Source organism: Nycticebus coucang, chromosome 18 (genome assembly GCF_027406575.1).
Source record: "Nycticebus coucang isolate mNycCou1 chromosome 18, mNycCou1.pri, whole genome shotgun sequence".
NCBI classification, from domain to species: domain Eukaryota; kingdom Metazoa; phylum Chordata; class Mammalia; order Primates; family Lorisidae; genus Nycticebus; species Nycticebus coucang.
Window position 1 is genome coordinate 74,755,688 of NC_069797.1, and position 23,020 is coordinate 74,778,707.

Below are 23,020 nucleotides of genomic sequence, written 5' to 3' on the forward strand. Positions count from 1 at the left end.
ACACAGTCAAGCCCCACTGCTGCCCTCTCCCCAGCGTTGCTGGACAGTGAGGCTAGCTGCAAGGAGTAAGTCTGGGTGCTGAGGAGCCTGCTGGAGTGAGTGCCATCATTTTGTCTGTCTGAATCCAGGACTTTCCAATCAGAAAATGGAGCTCAGGACTCAGTGCCTGTAGCTTAGCAGCTAGGGCGCCAGCCACATACACTGGAGCTGGCGGGTTCGAACCCAGCTTGGGCCTGCCAAACAATGGCAATGGCAACCAAAAGATTGCTGGGCATTGTGACAGGCGCCTGTGGTCCCAGCTACTTGGGAGGCTGAGGCAAGAGAATCACTTAAACCCAAGAGTTGGAGGTTTGCTGTGAGCTATGATGCCATAGTACTCTACCGCGGGTGACATAATGAGACTCTTGTCTCCAAAAAAAAAAAAAAAAAAAGAAGGCAGGTGGCGCCTGTGGCTCAGTGAGTAGGGCACCGGCCCCATATGCCGAGAGTAGCGGGTTCAAACCCAGCCCCGGCCAAACTGCAACAAAAAAATAGCCGGGCATTGTGGCGGGTGCCTGTAGTCCCAGCTACTTGGGAGGCTGAGGCAAGAGAATCGCCTAAGCCCAAGGATTTGGAGGTTGCTGTGAGCTGTGTGACGCCACTGCACTCTACCAAGGGCGATAAGGTGAGACTCTGTCTCTACAAAAAAAAAAAAAAAAAAAAAAAGAAAGAAAAAGAAGGAACTCAAATGTTTAAAATCCTTGGAGGCTTGGAAGTGAGAACAATGTAACCTAATATTGTACCCTCATATTAATTTGAATAAAGTTAAAAAAAAAATCCTTGGTGGCTCAGCGCCCATTGCTTGATTAGGGCGCCGGCCACATGCACTGGGGTGGTGGGTTCAAACCCGGCCAAGGCCTGCTAAACAACAATGACAACAACAACAACAACAACAACAACAAAAATAGTTGGGCGTGTGGCAGGCTCCTGTAGTCCCAGCTACTTCAGAGGCTGAGGCAAGAGAATCACTTAAACGCAAGAGTTGGAGGTTGCTGTGAGCTGTGATGCCACAATTTAGTGAGACTCTTTATCTCAAAAAAAAAGAAAAAAGAAAAATCCTTGGAGGGAGGTAGACTAAGGTACTTTCCATTCAACTCCTGTTTTGCGGATTCAGAAATGGGAGAGTGAAGAGACCTCTAGAGGTGGATTTTGGGAGCACATTTAGGGAAATTTTGCATACCCCTTTCCTGCCTTTACCAAGCTACTAATTAAGTTTAAGGACTCTAATAATTCAGTTGTCTTTGTAGTTTCTCTGCAGGGAAAGAAAAACTTAATTCAAAATTTTCCTTAGTGTCCAGGAAGTGCAAACTTTCCTAGTATCATCTTGGTCTTGGGTTATGAGGCTTGAAAAGAGATGGGAACTAAATTTCAGGTCTCCATAAGTATTTTTAGATTTAATTGGCTATGCCCACTGCTGTGCAATAACATAATCATTTAAAAATTGTGTTTGTATTTCCACTAAAAAGACACAGATTATTTGCCTTTTTCCTTTACACACACAACCCAGAGCTTCTCATAGAACCATCGTTTGCCCTCATCAACATCCTGCCACCAAATTCCCCAGTACCATCTCTACTTAGTGTGGCCTCACCATTCTTTTTTTTTTTGAGACAGTCTCACTATGTCACCCTTGGTAGAATGCTGTGGCGTTACAGCCCACAGCAACCTCAAACTCTTGGGCTTGAGCAATTCTCTTGCCTCAGCCTCCCGAGTAGCTGGAACTATAGGCAACCGCCACAATATCCGGCTATTTTTTCGTTATAGTTGTCACTGTTGTTTTGGCAGGCCCAGGTGTATGTGGCTGGCACCCTCGCCTCTGAGCTCCAGGCCTCACCATTCTCATTTTACTGCCACCTGCCTCATCCACCCACTGGGCTCTCATCGCTTCAAGAACATTTTGGAAGCAATCTCACAACACACCTCCCACCTACCAAGAACCAGAAATTTCCCCTTGGTCTTGGGGCCTAAGAAGTCTCAGAAGTTCTTCTTTTTATTGTTTTTGAGACAGAGTTTTACTCTGTCACCCTGGGTAAAGTGCTATGGCCTCATCATAGCTCACAGCAACTTCAAACTCTTGGGCTCAAGTGATCCTTCTGCCTCAGCCTCCCTAAGGCATCCACCATGATGCCTGGTTAGTTTTCCTATTTTTATTTTTTTTGAGATAGTCTCACTATGTCGCCTTGGGTAGAGTGCCATGGCATTACAGCTCACAGCAACCTCAAACTCTTGGGCTTAAGTGATTCTCTTGCCTCAGCCTCCCAACTAGTTGGGACTACACGTAGCCATCACAACATCCAGCTGTTTTTTGGTTGCAGTTGTCATTGTTGTTTAGCTGGCCCAGTTTGGATTCGAACCCGCCAGCCTTGTGTATGTGGCCAGCACCCTACCTGCTGAGCTATGGGTGCCGCCAGTTTTTCTATTTTTAGTAGAGACAGGGTCTCACTCTGGCTCAGGCTGGTCTCAAACTCCTGAGCTCAAGCATCCTCCTGCCTCCGCCTCCCAGACTGCTAGTATCATAGGTGTGAGTCGCACCGTTCCTGGCTGCAGAAGCTTCTTATGGAGAGGAAAACTGGAATGAGAATGACATAGGCACCGGTAAGCCCCTCCGAAGTGTTGAACAGACTGGTGGGGATGGGGACTGGGATAGCTCTCAGTCTCACCACTAGTTGGGTCTCTTGGCAGAGCATCCTGTGTGGCCTTCTACCAGCCCCCTATGAAGGGAGTGGCACCGCCTTGAAGAGAGAAGCAGACTCAGCAGAGACCAGGTGTGTGAGCTGCTGTGCTTATGGGAGCTGGCTGCAGAGGTAGCGAGGAGCCAAGATAGCCTGCGTGTGTCTCCAGCACAGGGAGGGAATTTGAACGTAGAGCAGCTGAGCGTGAAGAGGCCTATTTATTCCTTGGGACCTACAAAAGTGGCTATTCCTGTCTTTAACCCAGCAGATACTTTGAGAGAATTTACTACCAGTGTGATTCTAACAGAAGAACCAGAGAAACATTTTGCTAAGTCAGCAGATACATTTTCTCCTTTCTTGTAACGGGAGATCCAGAGGCCTTTAGATCATTAGTAAGGACACAGTGGACACTAAGTCCTTCTCCTGACAGCAGTCACAGTATTTGATTGCATGTCTGGCCCAAACTGTGAACCCAGTATCATCTCAAAACGGCTGGCTTCTGAAATCATAAGGACCCCCACGGCTGCTTTCTTCTAGTTCCTGCTCCCCTCCCTCAATCCCATCATATGTGGAATAAATCTTGACAAGCAGGTTGGCCGGAAGGAGTGAGGAGCAGGAGGAAGCAGAAGAAATAAGCTCAGTTTCAACCAGCACTGTTGGCTACAATAGCTCCCATAAGCTCCCTTTGCCAAAAAATAGGGGTGAGTGGGGCAGCCTCTGGAGGGAGGCAGGGACCTAGATTTCTCTCCTGGAGCCCCAGGAGAGATGGCCAGTAGAGAGTGGCCACGGTCAAAGGGCAGAGCCAGGGCAGAGATATCCTCTTCACCCAACACTTGACCAAGGATGCTAGTTAAAGATAAATCCTTCTCATCATCCTTGCCACAGAAGCATTCCCATTTTTGTTGAAAAGAAATTAATAGAGTTTTGCAAATATTTTTCTATTTTTTCTTTTTTTAAGACAGAGTCTCATTCTGTTGCCCTGGGGAGAGCCGTAGCATCATAGCTCACAGCAACTTCAAACTCTTGAGCTCATGTAATCCTCATGCCTCAGCCTCTCAAGCATTGGGGACCACAGGCGCCCACCACAATGCCCAGCTAGTTTTCCTGTTTCTGGTAGAGATGGGGTCTCACTCTTGTTCTAGCTCAGGTGACCCACCCACCTCGGCCTCCCAGAGTGCTAGGATTACAGGCATGAGCCACTGTGCCTGGCCACAAATATTTTTCTTAGAAAATCTTAATATATTGAATACGCGACCTTGCCTGCTAGAAATGAAAACCTTGCTTATAGCCCTATGCAAGAGCCTCCCAGGTGTGCACAAGTCCAGCAAGCTTGGTGTTGGGCTAAGTAGAGGCGAGGGGACGGTGTTGGTGCAGAGTGAACATGAACTTTCATACCAACTCTAGATAACAAATGAGTTTAAAAAATAAACAAATCAGACAGATTTACATTTGACAAGCTGATGTAAAAGACAAATGGACAGAAGGAAGCAAGGTCAGGGTACGAAGGCAGTGAGTGATGTGGGCCCTGGATCCAGCAGCTGCAGTCCAGGCCTAAGTGGCAGGAGGCTGGGCACATGGTCAGTGCTCCTTCCTCCGTGCTCCTCCATACTCAGGCAGGAAGGGGGTCTTTCCTGGGCCTGTGCAGGAGAAGACTCACTGAAGATTGAGAGACCGAGGTGGTATCTTCAGGACAGAAGGAAGAGAAAATGACTTAAGAGCCCACTGATAGGCTGGAGAAAGTGTCTCCTGAGAATTCCAGCTTCCCCTGCCAGGAGCCTGTGTGGGGCCAGAGCATGCTAGAGCCATGTCTTCCACAGGCTGATGGAGAGTGGCAGCCACCAGAGGTTGTGTGGCTCTAACACTTCCAGCCACTTCACTGAGCTAGTAAAGCACTGGACCCATGATGGGGCTGCTCTGAAGCTGAGTAAGTCTTAACATACGGAGTGGTTAAGAGGAGCACAGCCAACACAACGTGGAGCACAATCTCTGTATGAAACGAGGAGGAGGGGACATGTGATGGAGTCCACTTGGGCAGGACCTGGCTTTTAGAAAAGTGGTTCTTGGGGCCCTTGGAGAGGCGTTATCCTAAGTTCCTATCAGCACTGTGACAAGGAATAAACAGTGACAAACTGATCAGATTTAAATTTGGGGCTCCAGGGAGCACAAGCCACTCCTGGCCCCAGACCTCTGCTTTGGGATCCGAGTCTAGTATGTTCAATGCACATGGCAGTCCCAGGGTCATTTCCCAGCCTGTTCAACACTGGCTTTACATTCCTTTCTCATCCTCGGTGCAAGACGTTTCTTCTAAGGAGCTAGGGCTCACATTTATTGTTTGTTTATTTAGTTTTGAGACAGAATCTCACTCTGTTGCCCTCAGTAGAGGGCCCTGGAGTCATAGCTCACAGAAACCTCAAACTCTTGCCCTTAAGAGATTTTCCTGCCTCAGCCTCCCAAGTAGCTAGGAGTATAGGCACCTGCCACTATGCCTGGCTAGTTTTTCTATTTTTTAGTAGAGATTGGCTCTCATTCTTGGTCAGGCTGGTCTTGAACTCCTGAACTCAAGCAATCCACCTGCCTCGGCCTCCTAGAATGCTAGAATCATAGGTGTGAGCCACTGTGCTCAGCCGGGCTTCACTTTTAAAGGGCTCAGGCCGTCTTTTTGAGACCTTCATGGAGAGGTGGTGTTTTATCTACTCAAACTTCCTGCTTTTTTTTTTTGGATTTCTTTTTTTTCCTTTTTTTTTATTAATTTTAAATCATAGCCGTGTACATTAATGTGATCATGGGGCACTCAAACTTTCTGTTAATGAAAAGAAAACCAGGCCTCCTGACATGGTATCTGCAAGATCGTGATGGCAGGGATTCAAGATGAGGCCAAATCGTACAGAGAGGAAGTTTGGCTACTTTCTTCGTTTCCTCATATTCTCACTTAGAGCAGAGATTGCTCTCAAAAAGCCCAAGGCTTCTCACTTCCTTTCAGCAACTGGTCTCCAGCACTTAGTACACCCTGGACCTTCTTGGCTGCAGGGCAGGAGATGGGTGTATCAGGGTAAGAGCAAAGAGAACTGTCTCCCACCAAGTTCATGTTCAGCAGACTGCCACTCACCAGGTAAGCAGACCTCAGAGCACAGCGTATTGTCCAGTGCTTTCACGCTGGCGATGTCAAAGTCATTGTTATTGTCACACTCCATACCTAGAAATGCACATGTCCTCTGGCCTGTAACGGAGTTAATGTAGTTAGAGAGGGACTGGCTGTGTTTTTCTCTGCTTTACTGCCCTTAAAATAAAAGTCTTAAGGATGGAGACAAAAAAAGTTGACTCATATATTAAAAAAAAAAAAGGCAATAATGAAGTGGGTAAAGAGTGGACAAAAAAAAGAAATAAATTGTGTGGGCATGTCTGTGTTCTCAAGCTCTCCTGTTCTGTTTCTCTAACTGGCACCTTTCCATCTGCTGTCCCTTAACAATTCAGGTCACTGAGGAGGCTGCAAGATGCAGGCTTTGCTGAGAACCCTGGGGAGAGCAGAGCCGGGCAGAGGCCAGGCAGCACCAACCAGAGAAAGCCAGGCAGGAGTCACCCTGCTCAGGTCTGTGTCTGCTTTGGGTATGTGTTGGGTGTTTAGGACCACAAATCTCTACAAAATAAGTACATAAAATAACAACTAAAGGTCTCAGGTTCCATAATTTTGCATACCAAGCAGAATGACCACATTCACAAAATTATGACTTAATTGCTTATGAGAATTGAGTTGTTATTTTGAGTACATTTTAAGTGACTAGAAATCTATAGGTATTTAAGAGGGGAAGGGAAAAGTTTTAGAAGTGATTTTTTTTTTTTTTAAGTTCCCCTCTTTTTTTCTCTGTGAAAAGAACGTATAAATTGACCACAAGGGCTAGGAATGTCAGATGAGACAACTTGGCCCCACAGAACTTTCTTTTTTTTTTTTTTGAAGTTTTTGGCCGGGGCTGGGTTTGAACCTGCTACCCTGCTACCTCCGGCATATGGGGCCAGCGCCCTACTCCTTTGAGCCACAGGCGCCGCCCCCTATCCCCCACAGAACTTTCTAGAAGCAAATGTTCTCTGGGAGAAACAATCACAAAAGGTAACACTGGAGCCTGGAGCACTCATCCTCTGAGTCAGGGAAGCTCCAAACCTTCTGGGGCTGGAACGGAGCAGAGGAGCCCATCCCTGGAGCCACCCTGTCCTCAGGCTCCTTGGCCAGGTGGGAGCCATCAAGCCTGCATGCACCTCCTGACACCCCCAAGCGATGGCCAGCGCTAAAGCAGAAGCAACTTGGATGACATCTGCTGGCACGTCTACATCCAGACTGGGGTACACGTATGCTCTGGAGGTTTCCCTGTAAGAGATACCTCAGAGCAGCAGAGGCAAGAATCAGTATTCCCTGCACAGAGGTGACTCTCCTGTCCCCCTTCCTCCTGCTTCCTTGTTGTGTAGGCCATTCCTCTTCTAGCCTTACTGGAAATAAAATACTTCCACCTGAAGACATAACTGAGGCCTGAGTTATAGTAGGAAAACCATCAGAACAGCCTACAAGATTCTTGCCTAAGCTGAGCTGCTGAAGAAACTTGGACCTAATTCCTTTGATGTGTCCTGGCTCTGGAGTTTTTTCATTAGAGCCAAACCTGACTAGCTGCCAAATGGTCCTTCCTCCCCACAAAGACACTGCTACTGCTGCTCAACAAGGGGGCTGCTCTGAGGGACTAAGGTGGAAACGGCTGCAGGGAGGAACCGACTCAAGGTAAACACAGAGCTACGTCTGTCTTCTGCAGCATCCTCACCCTGACATCCTTGGCTTTGAACCCCAGAAAGGTCTGGAAGGTCACTGAGGTCATCAGTGCCCTGTTTGTTTTGATATACCATTAAGAAGACAACCTGTCCTCCAACAGCCACACAACTGGGCAGTGCCACTGGGTCATACAGGCACCCTTTTATCTACCCTTGAAAGAACACCCAAGAAAGAAATACAATGAACAGGAGCAAGGACCAGGTGTTTTACCATCTTCTTGTGTAGGCGATCCATCCTCTTCCTCCATAACATCATTTCCCTAGGAAAGAAGAAGACCCATGAGTCCATCCAGCAGAAAAATGAACAAATCCATTGGCTAAAGGCAGAACTAATCACCCTAATGGTATCAAACTCCAGGGCCCACATCAATAGCACATGTTTCCGCCATGTCTGAAATGCCTGGGAGGCCAAGCTTAGTGAGGGCAGCAGGGACAGTTCCACAGTCACCAATGTGCTCAGGATGGCCTCTCAGGAACACTCTTGTTAATAGCGTTATTGATACTGTTTCCTTGAGGCCAAGATAAAAGTTATTAAGTGAAAAGCAAATCAGGGCTTGGTGCCCGTAGCTCAGCTGTTAGGGTGCTGGCCACATGCACTGGAGCTGGTGGGTTTGAACCTGGCCCCAGCCTGCTAAATAAACAAACAAACAAATAAACAAAAAAATAGCCAGGTGTTGTGAAAGGCGCCTGTAGTCCCAGCTACAAAGGAGGCTGAGGCAAGAGAATTGCTTGAGCCCAAGAGTCTGAGGTTGTGGTGAACGGTGATGCCACAGCCCTCTACAGAGGATGACATAATAAGACTCTGTCTCAAAAAGAAAAAAAAAAAAAGAAAGAAAAGGCAAATCATGAGACTGGAAGACTTTCAGAAATCCCTTAGGGTCCCAAACGCTATCCAGATATTACTTTGAGTATCAGGTTCCAAGAAAAGTTCTAAAGTCAACACTGCAAGCCAGTGCTCCCAGGCATTCCACCCACACTGCAGTCAGGGCACTTCTCACATGAATCCCAGTCCTGCCTGCCTGATGGGAGGGGGTCCCATTTGGGCACAGTGAGTGGGGCAGGCAGAAAGCTTGAAGTCAGGCCTGGATGGGCCCCAGTGCCAGGGAGCAGCTGCAACTCATTCCGCCTATGTAAACACAGATGTATGAAGAATGACACATTCTTAAAGTCTAGGGTCTGGCAGGACAAGTTCCCCCTTGAACCCACTCCACACCTACCACCTTGGAGCTATCCTGTTCACCGGATGCCCAGTGGAGCTGCCCTTATCTGTACCCACTCTCCACTTCTGACCCCAGTCAACCACCCAGGAAGGCTCTTCTGCATAGCCTCCTGCCCTGCCCTTGTTGGTATCCCCAGCCAAGGCCAGCAGTTGCTCCAGCGGTGGGAAGGGGAGCCATGGTCTGGATTACCTCTGCATCCTGCTCTCCAGCTGGGAGGCCAGCAAAGTTGCTCTCTGGAGACTCTGCTGGCAGCCCCTGCAAAAGAGCCACAAAGTCCAAAGGGCACAGTTACTACAGGCTCTCCTAGCAAGCCTTCCCGACAGCAAACCCTAAACCATGCCTTCTTCAGTACGAAATTGGTGCCAGTCTAAGGGACAGCCTTGTTTTGCATAGTACCCCTTCCAGCACACTGGGGGGCTATGCAGCCCAGCCCAGCAGACCTTGGATGAGACCACTTTGGACAGGCACACAAAGCACAGAGAGGCCGGAGTGGTTCCCGTGACCTTCCCTTACCTCTCCTTCTTCTGAGGGGTCCCTGCTGGCAGCCCGGGAAGAAGGGAGAGCCCCTCCCTCCTCTTCAGTGCCAGGGGCGATGTAGGAGCCAGACATGGAGGAGACGGTGTCAGTGCTGATCTGGGAGGATGCCATGGACATGACAGACTGGGCCAGACTGCTGCTGGCAGGGCCTTTGGAGACAGGGGATAGAGGAAGGAACCTGAGGTCAGGCAGAGCTTCTTTCTGCCTGGCTCCTGGGGAACAGAGTTCTCTCCCTGTGCTCAGGCAGTGAGAGGTATATCACCTTCTCTCCCCTAAAAAACGTTTTAGGGTTAAGGTTTTGGAGCTTAGAACTCAACTTGAGGGACCAGAGATTTGCTTCTCCCTTTCATAATGTTAAAGGAACCTTCATGATGGCAGGGCTGCAACTAAGAGGACCTGTACTCCCCTAGCATAGCAAACCCTGTCCCGCCCTTCTGTCTCAGGAGAGCAAGTCCCTCCTCTCTCAGGCCGGCCCATTCAGTCACACACCCCAGGCATTAGCTTGCTGCTCCCAAGTCCATTCCCAGAGGAAATTTCAGGGCAGCCACGGATGAGTTAAGGGGAAGGCTAGGCAGCTGCTCCCCTCTCCTTCATGTACCTTCTGGAGAGGAGATTGTGGACGAGAGGGGTGTCCCTGTGCAAGACGACTGGTCAATAGCTCCTGATGATGACAAGGTGAGATTCTCACTTTCTGGAGTCACACCACTTTCCTGGGGCACATGGGAGACACAAGGGTTTGGAGTAAGCATAAGCCAACCACAATGGAGGAAGGGTTTGGGGAGGGATGAGGCAGAAAGAGGACACTGAGAGGCATGCACAGGCTGCAGCTTCTCTTCCATCCTCACTTCTCAGCCCTGGCCCGGAACAACTGTCTCCCATGGGAGCCACCTACTTCAGTCAGCACCTCCTGCCTGAGGCACAGCATCTGCCGAGGCTGTACAAAGACTGAAGCTCAGGTGACACAGGTCACCCAACAGCTGTGACATGGGGACCCCCCAGGTTTCCCCAGGATTATGATCAGTTTTCCTTCAGAGGGAAAAGAATACAAAACCAGCAGAGGCCTCACCACCAGCAGCATGTGTTCATGTGGATGGGCGGTCAGTTCCAGCCCCATCGTCTAAAACAAACTCTGCCTTGGCTTCCTGCCTGGGTGCCTGCTACATCCCGCTCTGATCCGACCCCCACCTGCCAGGCACCTGGGCACACATGCAAAGCTCTGCTGACTGTATCTCCATAATCCCTTCGCCTCCCGACAGGCGGTCCTCTTTTGATTAGTTTAGGCTTCCCTCTAGCCTGGGCTACTGAAGCCGCTTCCTGGCTGGGTCTCCTCCTATCTAGTTCCAGCCATGCTGCTCTTCCTCAAGGGGGGCCTTGGGGAAGCAGAGCTCTCACCACACCGCTGGCCTGTCCAAGCCTGGCTTCCTGCCCCAGCCTTTGCATGCATCACCCCCTCTACCTGGATGTTTCTCTCACCTTTCCCCTCATGTCTAAAAAATACCAAGATTTGGGGTGGCGCCTGTGGCTCAAGGAGTAGGGCGCCGGTCCCATATGCCAGAGGTGGCGGGTTCAAACCCAGCCCTGGCCAAAAAAAACCACAAAAAAAAACAAGATTTGGCCCAAATGCTACTACTCCTCTGGAATACTTTTTCTGATTTCCTCCACTTAGAATAATCTTATCTATCTCTGCCATAGCACTCTATTATCTGTTTGGGGCACACTTCTTTCTATAGTTAAAATTCACTTATTCATCCATTCACTGAATACTTATAAGCAGCAGCAACATGCCAGGCCTGATGCTGCTCATTGTGTTTCTTGTCCCAGCCAGACCTGAGCCCCTAAGGGCAGGGACCACTTTATCACCTTCCTATGCCCCACCATGTCTAGCTCTAGCCCTACAGAGAGTAGGTGTGTCATTAATCTTTGTTAAGTAACGTGTGTAAGGGCAGAAAATTCCAGTCTGCTTCCACCCCACCACAATGGCTTCCCAGCACCTCCCGGATCTCCAGCCCTCTCTCATGCATCCGCGTGGCTCACTCTCTCTGCTTCCAGACTCCTCACTTCCAGCCTCAACAGTCCCTTCCCCCATTCTGATCCACAGCACCATCCAACACACACACATTTTTAACTTCTTGTCTTTTGTGTCCATCCCCACCCCTCTAGCTAGAATATAAGCATGAGGAGAGCAGGGATTTTTGTGGCTTCCTCCTGCTGCTGCTCTCAGCATGTGGGACAGTGCCTGGCAAATCATACAGGCTCCCCCCAGTGCTGAATAAATAAATCTAAGGAAACCTTTGCTGCTCCCTCAGAGAGTGTTGCAAAGGTGTTTGATGAATGAATGAAAGCAGAGGGACCTGACAGCCATGCAGGTAGAAGGACAGTCCCTGGAGTCCACACCCGGGGAAGGAGAAGACTATAAATGACCTCTGTGAGATGCTGGGCTGATGGCCTCTGAGAGAGCTGTGTTTCTGACTCACTGCAGGAACGCTCATCCTCTTCTTCATGTACCACAGAAGAATTTTGGGAAATGGATCTGTAACAGTTCAGGAGAAAGAACAGAACTTACCCTGTACTCTTGCTAACCAGACTTCATAGGAACAGCATAACTGCTGTGAAGAGGAAGCTAAAAGGGAGACCAGATCTTTTTTGTTTGTTCATTTGTTTTTGAGATGGGGTCTTGCTAAACTCAAACTCCTGGATTCATATGAGCCCTCTCTTCAGCTTCCTGAGTAGCTGGGTCTAGAGGCTACCACACCTGGCCAGGACTAGGGAGTGGAGAGAGCATGAGGGTGGGGCTGAGACCTCTGCTGGGCACCAGAAACTCAGCTCCTTCAGTGAAATTGCTGAAAAACCCCTGATATTTTTAGGGTCTCAATATTTTCAGCTATAAAATATCCTCCTTTACTCCACTATAGAAGCCCTATCATGATTGGTATCTAGTTGGACTTAAGTCTTTTTTGTTTATTTGCTTTTGCTTTTTTTTTTCTTTTTGAGACAGAGTCTCACTCTGTCACCCTGGGTAGAGTGCCCTGGCATCATCGTAGCTCACAGCAACCACAAACTCTTGGGCTCAAGCAATTCTCTTGCCTGAGCCTCCTAAGTAGCTGGAACTACAGGTGCCTATCACAATGCCCGGCTAGTTTGTCTATTTTTAGTAGAGACGGCCATTGCTCTTGCTCAGGCTGTTTTTTTTTAAGTGAATAAGATGTAATTTATTTTATTTTATTTTATTTTTTTGCAGTTTTTGGCCGGGGCTGAGTCTGAACCTGCCACCTCTGGTGTATGGGACCAGTGCCCTACCCCTTTGATCCACAGGTGCCACCCTCAGGCTGGTTTTAAACTCCTGAGCTCAGAAGATTCGGCAATGCTGGGGGCCTGCCCGACCTTGTGCAAGTGCTCAGCGTCCTCTTCCCTATACCCCTATCACTTTCCTGGTAAAAAAAAAAAAAAAAAAAAAAAAGAATGAACATTGGGTGGCACCTGTGGCTCAAGGAGTAGGGTGCTGGCACCATATACCAGGGGTGGCGGGTTCAAGCCCAGCCCCGGGCCAAAACTGCAAAAAAAAAAAAAAAAAAAGAGAGAGAGAGAGAGAGAGAACATATAAGGTTTCTCAAAACCAAATTCTCCTAAGTACTATCTCCTTTTGCTCTCTTAAAAATGGGAAATCCTTTCCTCTAAGAAGGCCTGGGAACAGATCAGAGCATCTCCTCTGCCCTGGGGCCCCAAGATGTGAGCCTGATGAGGGGTCAAAAGTGTCTCCTCAGGGCTCCTGGAGGTAATATTGTCGAGTGTTGGCTACTCACTTGGAGAGACTCTTTTTGAGCTGGAGTCCTTGGCTGCTGCAGTCAGATAGGCGGTCAAGAGGGGAGAGCGTCCTGGCAGGGGGCAGGTGGCCATCGCTGCCATATGAAGGCAGCATTCCTGAGAGGTGGCCATCTCCAAGCACATGGAGTGGAGGGACTGCTGGGGATGGGGTGAGGGGCCCATTGAGGGCCTCCAGAAGAGACACCACTTCGTATCCTGGTGGGATATTCTCTGAGGACTAGGGAAATCAGAGACAATTGATGAAAATTGGTTGAAAATTAATTAAGTCCTTTTTATTTTATGGCATGATTCTGATCCTTACTGTACAATGAAAAAGTATTTTCTTGTACATCTGGTTTGGAGGGTCTAGTAAGAAAAGCTTCCGTGCTTGAGGGAGAAGAAAGATAAAACACCAAAAGAACCACACATTCTAGATCCTGTGTATAGGTAAACTTTTTCTTAGCTATCTCTATGTTTTCTGATTATAATATAAATACATGTTCATTACAGGAAATTTGGAAAATATATAAAAGTAGAAGGGAAATAAATCACCAAAAAAAATCAAACATCCAAAGCAATTTTTGTTAGCATTCTGATATATTTTCTTCCAATTTTTATCGTTGTGCTGTTTACACAAGTTATGATCAGTCTATAAATAATAATTTTATATCCTACTTATTTCACTGAACATAACATTCTTCTTTTTTAAAAGCAACGGGGTCTTGCTATGTTGCCCAGGCCAGTCTTGAACTCCTGGACTCAAACAATCCTTCTGCCTCAGCCTCTGGAAGTGCTGAGCCACAGCCTCTGGCCTCAGTACTTTTTTTGTTTTTCTTTTTTAAAGCAATTTGTTGTTTATATTTTAATTTTGGTCACCTTTTAGACTTCTGAAGTATTAAGCTTTTTACATGATAACATCTACAGATTTGTTTTCTGTAGTTTTTCATTGCTTTCAAGCTTACAGAGTTCTCTTCTACCTAAAGTCAACGAAATAATCATCTATATTTTATTCTAAATCGAAATGTTTGGTTTGTCGTGCTTTTAATATAATTAACTAATTACTCTAGCTGGAATTTATTTGTTATCCGTAAGGAGTAAAGTGCTCAACTGATTTTTCCTTCCTAAATAGCTAACTAATTATCCCAATACCCTTCATTGACTAATACTCTCTCCCACCAGTGGGTTAATCTAACAATATCTGCTCTTCTCTTCTATGACTGCAAAACTTTGAGGTTTTACCCCAACACTAACACTTATATGAAACTGGGATCAGTTACTTTGTGTACCCAGCTTCTGGTCGTGGATGCCATGAAATGGGATACAGAAAAGCAGTTACTTTCATCAAGGATTCAAATAAAGATAGTAAATTGTACTCAAATAAAAAACAACCATCTGCTTGTTTCTTTTTGGAGCAGTTCAAGTTGGGCCCCAATGGAGTGAAACTGCAGGCAGGTGGCTATAGGAATGGTAAATATTAACTGGATACTACGTTCCCAAAGAGGTAAAGGGGGGTTTTAATGACATGTATTCAAATTTCCATTGTAATATTGGTTGGCTTTAACAGAACATAATCTCAGCCAGTCTACTAACTGCTTCATCATGCCAAAGTTTATTCTCTGTTGCAGTGCTACTGTAAAGAAGGATAAAAGGTTAAAAGAAGAGAGAGACGGCAAGGACACCACAGAGCATTTGCTTCTGGGGGCTGTGCTTCCAAATGCCACTTACTGAATGTTCTTCAGAGTCGGATGTCTGGGATGAGATGATGGGGTTAAAGCTGGGTGGGGACAAGGGACCCAATTTTTTCCTCATGGCTCGGATCTGAAGCAGTGCACGGAAGGCTGTGAAGAAAAAGATAGGTGATCAGGACATCCTGCTGCAGGATTAAGGATAAACAAGAGCCCAGACAGAATCACACTCCCTCCTAGCGCTCAAGTCTTGCCAGCCCCAGCGGGGGCATGTGTGCGCGTGGGCTTTGGGATTTTGTAAGCACCCCGCCCACTCTCGCCCTCCAGTGCCCCTGATGCTGGGGGGCTTACGCAGTCGGCAGATGGGGCAGTTGTTAGCCTGGTAGCGCAGGGTGTCTGCACAGGTGTTACAGAGGCAGAGGTGGCGACAGGGCAGAATCAAGGTGTCCCGCACGTCTGAGAGACACACGACACACTCAGCACTGTTGTCACTCACTTCGTCCTCAGCCACCTGGCCAGGGAGACAGAAATTTAGCCAAAGACACAAAGCCCTTCATTTCCCAGACTCCGTTTACAAGGCAGCTTGGATGAAGAGACTTTAAGGACAAAATCTACAGTAACATTGGACTTTGGAGTTGACCCAGTGTTTTCACCTACTTAGTCTCCCTGCTTCTGGGAAGGTTTATCTAAAGTTGAGAGGATGGGCCAGGCACCGTGGCTCATGCCTATAATCCCAGCACTCTGGGAGGCCGAGGCAGGCGGAATGCTTGAGCTTGAGTTGGAGACCAGCCTGAGTAAGAGTGAGACTCCATCTCTACTAAAAATAGAAAAAACTAGGTAGGCGTTGTGGTGGGTGCCCGGAAGTCTTAGCTACTGGGGAGGCTGAGGCAGGAGGATCATGTGAGCCCAAGAGTTTGAGGTTGCCGTGAGCTATGACAATGCTACAGCACTCTACCCAGGGCAACAAAGTGAGAGACTATGTTTCAAAAATAAATAAGTAAATAAATAAAGTTGAAAGGAAGGTTCTAAGCACCCAAGCTCATCCTCTGTGGTGCAGAGCTCTTGCCCTCTGACAGTTGAACTGAAGGGACCTAGAAGACCAAATGGACATAGGAGAAAGGGCAAAGAAAGGACCCTGGGAGGAGACCCAGGTGGACAGAGCTCTGCAGCACAACAAACCCAAACCTCATTTCCAAAGTGATATCAGCATAATAATCTGAGGCGAGGAACAATATACTCCCAGGACCTAGAGTTAGCACACTAAATTCCTAGGCCTTAGCTTTATCTGAGAATTTCTCACTCTGACTCCCAGGAAGAGTACATTCAGAATTTTGGATAAAACCTGTGGCTCAGTGGGTAGGGCACCGGCCCCACATACCGAGGCTGGCAGGTTCAAACCCCGCCCTGGCAAAACTGCAACAAGAACAAAAAAATAGCCGGGCATTGTGGTGGGCACCTGTAGTCCCAGCTACTGGGAGGCTGAGGCAAGAGAATCGCCTAAGCCCAGGAGATGGAGGTTGCTGTGAGCTGTGAAAACACAGCACTCTACTGAGGGTGAGAGAGACTCTGTCTCTTAAAAAACAAAAAAACACTTGCCTTGGACTCTTGCGTGTTGTACTTGTTTTCAATTCCATAGATCTCCTGAAGGAGGTAGCTGACCCCATCTACCTGAAGAGCAAAGAGAAAAGTTCAAGGACAGGCTGTGTCTACTAAGAGACCAGAGTGGGACCCCCTGACCCTGACTTCTTTGTAACCAAGGACTACTGATTTGCAATGAAAAAATCAAAGCCCTGGACACATAAAGGATGCTTTAATTTACTTATGTTTTTTTCTTTGAGAGTGGAATATAGTCCAATGTTTAATTCACCCACCATTTTATACAATAAGAAACATAAACTTTCACAAATGCCACAATAGTACTTGTACTGCAGCTTACTATATGAACAGTTAAAGGCACAGACTAGGAAAAGGATGGAAGAGTATGTATCAAAACATAAGCTTTAGCTAGGTAATAAAATTTCAGTCCAAATATTACAGAAATAAGGGAATGCAAAGAAAAGAAATGGGCAAAGAAAAAAATGAGGGGACGCGGATGCAAAGGAGACAGCAAGACCATGAAGGGAGAGGCATGTGCCCCAGGAAACTGCTCCATCCCCGACACACGGCAGAATTACCCCTCCTGGCCTGGCCCTGTTCCTTACAACCCCAAGTGCCAATGCCCAGTCCCCAGTGCTTAAGTCGGCCCTGACCCTGTTTCCTTTTTGGAGCCCACTTCTCTCTTCTGCCTCGCCTCTGTTCCCAGTGATCCCTTCCCCTAAGACCTAGCTTGTCTCTGATTTTATATCCCACTCTCCAGTTTGATGGTCTGTTGCTGATGCCAATCTAGCAACAGAGAAACAGACAAAACACTGTCCTCTGGCTGCACTAGCCTTTCTATCCTATCCAGGCCTCCTGGAGAACTAGGCTTCCCCCTTGAGGCAACTCACCAAGGCCTGGCTTGCCCAGGTAGTACCTTGGGCTCAGGATCTGTTTCCTCCTCTGCTTCTCTTAAAACTTGTTTTCACCTAGTGATTATATTGGAAAGGACATTATCAACTAATTCATACTAAGGAATTAATGAGTACTATTGATCTCATTAAAAGAGGGGTGAGTTCTTAACCCAAAAGAATGAACAATATAGAAATTCAGATATTTATCGCCCATCTAGAGGGGGGCCTTTCTTTGCATCCCAACAAAAGCCAACCCTGCCTCCCACCCAATTGCCCCGTACCCTCCATGAGAGGACATACTCTCACACGCCCTCCCTTGCCACTGCCACCAGCCCCACTCTCTCCTCTCTCCATGACATCTCCAGCTATTGTTGCAAGAGTGGATAAAAACAGCTGGCAGGTGGTGGTGGTGGGTGGGTTGGCACTTCCAGCATAAGGTGCTGATCATTCTGGAACAGGGAGGATGGCCAGAATATCTGAATTTTCACATCATTTTAGAAAAGGAATGGTGTGATAAATTAAGCCAAGGTCTCTAATTATCCTGAATTGGACCCCAACACTTTATCCTTTTGCTTGAAATGTTTCTCACCCTGGTATTTGAAATAAAAAGAATTCTCCCTAAATCCAATGCCAGGAGCTAAATCTTGTCCTTTCACTTTTCAAGTCTTTTGACCTTTGCTCAAATAATGGCTTCCTAAAATAGTCAACAGTCAAAATAGTCAAGACACCAAAAATCAGTATTCCTTTCAGGCCACTCAAGTAGTTTCTAATAGTTTCTAACATTCAGAAGCATTCCCTGGTTTCTTTCCTTCTTTGATTAAAAAAAGAAGGGAGTGGGCTCAGCACCTGTAGCTCAATGGCTAGGTCGCCAACCACATACACTGGAGCTGGTGAGTTTGAACCCAGCCTGGGCCTGCCAAACAACAATGACAACTACAATCAAAAAATAGCCGGGCCTTGTGGTGGGCACCTGTAGTCCCAGCTACTTGGGAGGCTGAGGCAAGAGAATCACTTTAAGCCCACATGCTGTGAGCTGTGACACCACGGCACTTTACCAAGGGTGACACGGTGAGACTGTTTCAAAAAAAGGGCGTTGCCTGTGGCTCAGTGAGTAGGGCGTTGGCCCCATATACCAAGGGTGGTGGGTTCAAACCCTGCCCTGGCCAAACTGCAACCACAAAATAGCCAGTTGTTGTGGTGGGTGCCTGTAGTTCCAGCTATTTGGGAGGCTGAGGCAAGAGAATCACCTAAACCCGGGAGTTGGAGGTTGCTGTGAGCTGTGATGCCACGGCACTCTACCGAGGGTGATAAAGTGAGACTCTGTCTCTAAAAAAAAAGGTAAAATAAATAAAAATAAATAAATAAAAAGAAAGAAAAGAAGGGGGTGGAGGAAAAAGAAGAGACTTAGCAAAAGAGTTAAAAAAGAAGTGAGAAGAGACAGAGGGAGGAGGAGGGAGAGGCAGGAAGGGAAAGGGGAAGGAAGGGAGGCAGGGAAGGAGGAAGGGAGAGAAGGGGGAAGGGGAAGGAAGGGAGGAAAAGAAGGAGAGAGAAAGGAAGGAAGAAAAAGGAAAGAAGGGATGGAGGGAGGGAAGGATGGAGGAAGGGAAAGAAGGAAAGGAAAGAAGAAAGGAAGGAGGAAGGGAAGGAAGAAGGGAAGAAAAGGAAGGAAAGAAGGAAGGAGGGAAGGGGATACTAACAGACTGATAGCTCACAGTCCTGAATACTTACTACTTGTTTCTGTTTGAGGGGCTTGACACAGAAAGTTCCATCTGTGTGCTAGAATGAAAATACGATAGCTATGACAAGGAAGGGAGGGCAATAAAGTACCAGATATCCTTCTCTCAATCACAGCAGTCTCCCCCCTTAGCTGCAGTTTGGCTTTCCGCAGTTTCAGTTACCCACGGTTAACCACAAGTCTGAAAATATTACATACAATAAGATATTTAAAGACAGACTACATTCACATGACTTATCATACTATATCCTTATAATTATTCTAGTTTATTATTAGTTATTGTTATCTCATACCGTGTCTAATTTTTAATTTAAACTTTATCACAGATACACATGCAGTATAGGAAAAGAACCATAGTCTCCAGAGAGCTCCATACTTTCCCCTGGGGTCTTAGAACACACCCCGAAGTGCAAGGGAGACTCCTGCATACATGTTTTTGGACACACACAAAGAGTTCTAATTCTTACAGCTGTCAAGAATCCCATTTAACTCTTTCATTTTCAGAAGAGGAGACCAAGGCCTAAGCAGTTTAAAGTCACATGGCCAGCTGGTGGCAGATTTGGGCTGAGACCAAGCACAGCCCCAGGGTGACCGTGACACACAACGCCACCATAGCCTCCGGAGCCAGACCCATTCTGCTGAGGGTGTCCTCCCATGAATGAAAGGACTAAGTGAGGCCCTCTAAAGTTACTTACCTTTTCATTTTTCTTTTTTTTTTTTTTTATTTTTTTTTTTAATTTGGCCGGGGCTGGGTTTGAACCCACCACCTCCGGCATATGGGACCGGCGCCCTACTCCTTGAGCCACAGGGGCCGCCCGTTACTTACCTTTTCAAAAGTACCCAGCAGGACATGGCAATGGCCAAAATATTCTAAAAGAAACAAAGGTACACGGGTGAAGAAGGACAAACAACACACCTCCATGCCCACTACCTTCCTCCATTCTCTGCAATCTGGCAAACCAAATGTGCCAGGCTGTCCCCAGAAGGGGCATGATATATAACCCACACTCTTCATGGCAGCCCAAGGAGCTTGGGTCACAGGTGTGAGAGGACACAGAGCCTGCCTGATCCAGACCCACAGAGGAGGAGTGCTGCTCTCAGGCCACGGCTGCTGCCAGGGCTACGCCACACAAAGGCAAGGTGCACAGCAAGAGAAGCCCAAGGTTACCCTACCGTCTCCTTCATCCACCACAGCATGCACCACCAGAGGGTAGACCTCTCGGTCCAGATCAAAGACAAGCTGAAGGGAAAGAAAAGGGAAAAAAGAGGACTTAACACATTTAGATGGCGCAGTTCCCGTGAAAGGGAAGGAAAGTCAAGAAGCATTAATCTTATCTCTGCTCCTGTGTAACTACCCACTTCTGTTTAACTGAAGGCCATCAGTTTTTAAAAATCTCACAGGGAAAGTCTTCCAGCTTTCAGGTTTTTTTCTCTGAGCATGGCTTTCTTCTCAAAGTATCCTTGCCTAATGGGTTATTTGCTTTCTTCTCAAAGTATCCTTGCCTAATGGGTTATTTTAGGATAGAAAACTTAACAAAATTAGGTATATCCTTGATGCAAAATAAGCAAAACTGCTAAGGACCTGATGAAGTCACCAGGCTAAAAGGTGAGCCTGGCCTTCAGGCATCTGGGCAGCCCCTTTTGCTGCCTGCCAGAGTCCTGAGTAGCTTCCAGGCCCTCCTGAGTCTATGTGAGGACCCCTCACCAGGCAGCTCACCTCCTCCTCTGCCCATTCTGAGGGGTCCACGGTGTGGGAGGGCAGGCAGAAGTGCTGGCACACGCCTCGTTTGTAGCGCACAGTCTCCGACTGAAGGCTGCTGTCTTTTGGAATGTAGCTGTCACACAAGTGGGAGGCAAAGCAAAAGTGAGCACCTCGCCCGGGCAGACGTGACAACTGCCTCTGTCTCAGGCCTGTTCTCAGTTGTCAACCAGCAGGCTCCAGCACAGAGGAGAAAGGCCTCTTTTGTAATCTGTTTCCTTTACTCTGGCTTGGTAATGTTATTAAACTTACCTGCTCAACCCACACATCCACAGAAAGGTAGCTTAATGATTTTAACAGCCTCTTAGGACCTGAAGAGATATCTTGCTGTTGGCTACTATTCCAAGATGGTATCATTTGAAATGAAAACATGAAAAAGCAGGGTGTAGTCAATGAAAATCTAAATTCAGAAGCCAGCTCTTACCCGCTTGCAGAAAAAGAATGTTTTCCTCTCTAGGTGAGCATATAACACCTGGAGTCTAGGCCAGGCACAGTGGCTCACACCTGTAATCCCAGGACTGTGGGAGGCCAAGGTGGGTCACCTTAGCTCAGGAGTTCCAGCCAGCCTGAGTTAGAATGAGACCCAGTCTCTAAAAATAGCTGGTTGTTGTGGTGGGCTGCTATAGTCCTGGCTACTCAGGAGGCTGAGGCAAGAGGATTACCTGAGCACAAGATTTGGAGGTTGCTGTGAGCTATGATGACATGCCACCTACCAAGGGTGACAGAATAGACTGTCTCAAAAAAAAAAAAAAAAAAAAAAGACATGGACTCTATAGGCCTGGGAAGGAAGTGGCTCGTTTGGTTTCTTGTCCTTACCTGGCAATACCATTCTGGAACTCTTCGGTGGCCTGATAATAGATGGTGATGGCTACCCGAGCATCCGTGTCAAAAGTGAACTCAACATTGTAGTGGACTTTGGCTTTGCTGGCTTCTTCTCCAGGGCTCTTCATTTCCTCAGCACATCTAGAAACCGTAGAAGACTCAGCATTTCAGGAATAGCATATCAATATCTTAAAATCTATCTACCTCTTTTTTCTTTGCAGTTTTTTTTTTTTTTTTGGCCGGGACCGGGTTCGAACCCGCCATCTCTGGTATGTGGGGCCAGCCGCCCTACTCCTTTGAGCCACAGTTGACACCCTTTTTTTTTTTTTTTTGACACAAAGTCTCACTTTGTCACCCTTGGTAGAGTGACATGCGTCACAGCTCACAACAACCTCAAACTCTTGGGCTCAAGCAATTCTCTTGTCTCAGCCTCCCCAGTAGCTGGGACTACAGGCACCCACCACAACGCCTGGCTATTTTTAGAGGTGGGGTCTCGCTCTGGTTTAGTCTGGTCTTGAACCTGTGAACTCAGGCAATCCCCCCACCTCAGCCTCCCAAGTGCTGGGATTATAGGCGTGAGCCACCGCATCCGGCCTAGCTACCCTTTTGTTTCAACTTAATAATATACGGTAGTACCTACATGTTCCTAAACAGCTGTATGCCTTCATTTTGAATAATTGTAAAGTACTTTATTACCAATATTATGGCGCATTTAGGTTATCTCTGATATTTCACAGCACTACAATGAAAATCCTTGTGAATTTGCCACCTTTTTTTTTAGTTTTCTTTTTTCTTTTTGTAGAGACAGAGTTTCACTTTATGGCCCTTGGTAGAGTGCCGTGGCCTCACACAGCTCACAGCAACCTCCAACTCCTGGGCTTAAGCGATTCTCTTGCCTCAGCCTCCCAAGTAGCTGGGACTACAGGCGCCCGCCACAATGCCCGGCTGTTTTTTTGGTTGCAGTTTGGCCGGGGCCAGGTTTGAACCCGCCACCCTTGGTATATGGGGCCGGCGCCTTACCGACTGAGCCACAGGCGCCACCCTATTTTTGTTTTTTTTTAATTTAATTTTTTTTGGTAGAGACAGAGTCTCACTTTATCGCCCTTGGTAGAGTGCCATAGCATTACAGCTCACAGCAACCTTCAGTTCTCTTGCCTTAGCCTCCCAACTAGCTGGAACTACAGGCACTCGCCACAATGCCCGGCTATTTTTTTGTTACACTTCGGCCAGGGCTGGGTTTGAACCCACCACCCTTGGTATATGGGGCTGGCGCCCTACTCACTGAGACACAGGCACTGCCCTTTAGTTTTTATTTTCATCAAAGTTATTAATCACATACTTTAAATAGTTTCCACAGGGCTTGTTAAACAAAACAGAGGGCCTTACTGCTTCCTTTTCTTCCTCTCCAAAGCAAACTTCCCTTGGCTGATCATTTTGGCATTTACCCACATTCAG

General features: G+C 47.4%; 1 protein-coding gene across 1 annotated transcript in view; it reads right to left on the reverse strand.

Annotated features, from left to right (window-relative positions):
* Positions 1–23,020, reverse strand: part of RNF157 (ring finger protein 157) — a 104,710-nt gene that overhangs the window by 3,300 nt on the left and 78,390 nt on the right. The window contains exons 4-18 of the mRNA XM_053569337.1: positions 21,560–21,706; positions 20,702–20,819; positions 20,158–20,224; positions 19,811–19,854; positions 18,978–19,025; positions 16,357–16,428; positions 15,112–15,271; positions 14,801–14,913; positions 13,075–13,313; positions 11,696–11,804; positions 9,873–9,984; positions 9,251–9,423; positions 8,927–8,992; positions 7,729–7,777; positions 5,818–5,928 (exon numbers count right to left, since the gene is read on the reverse strand). Coding sequence (XP_053425312.1) covers positions 5,818–5,928; positions 7,729–7,777; positions 8,927–8,992; positions 9,251–9,423; positions 9,873–9,984; positions 11,696–11,804; positions 13,075–13,313; positions 14,801–14,913; positions 15,112–15,271; positions 16,357–16,428; positions 18,978–19,025; positions 19,811–19,854; positions 20,158–20,224; positions 20,702–20,819; positions 21,560–21,706 — 1,628 coding nt within the window. The remainder of the gene's footprint in view (positions 1–5,817; positions 5,929–7,728; positions 7,778–8,926; positions 8,993–9,250; positions 9,424–9,872; positions 9,985–11,695; positions 11,805–13,074; positions 13,314–14,800; positions 14,914–15,111; positions 15,272–16,356; positions 16,429–18,977; positions 19,026–19,810; positions 19,855–20,157; positions 20,225–20,701; positions 20,820–21,559; positions 21,707–23,020) is intronic.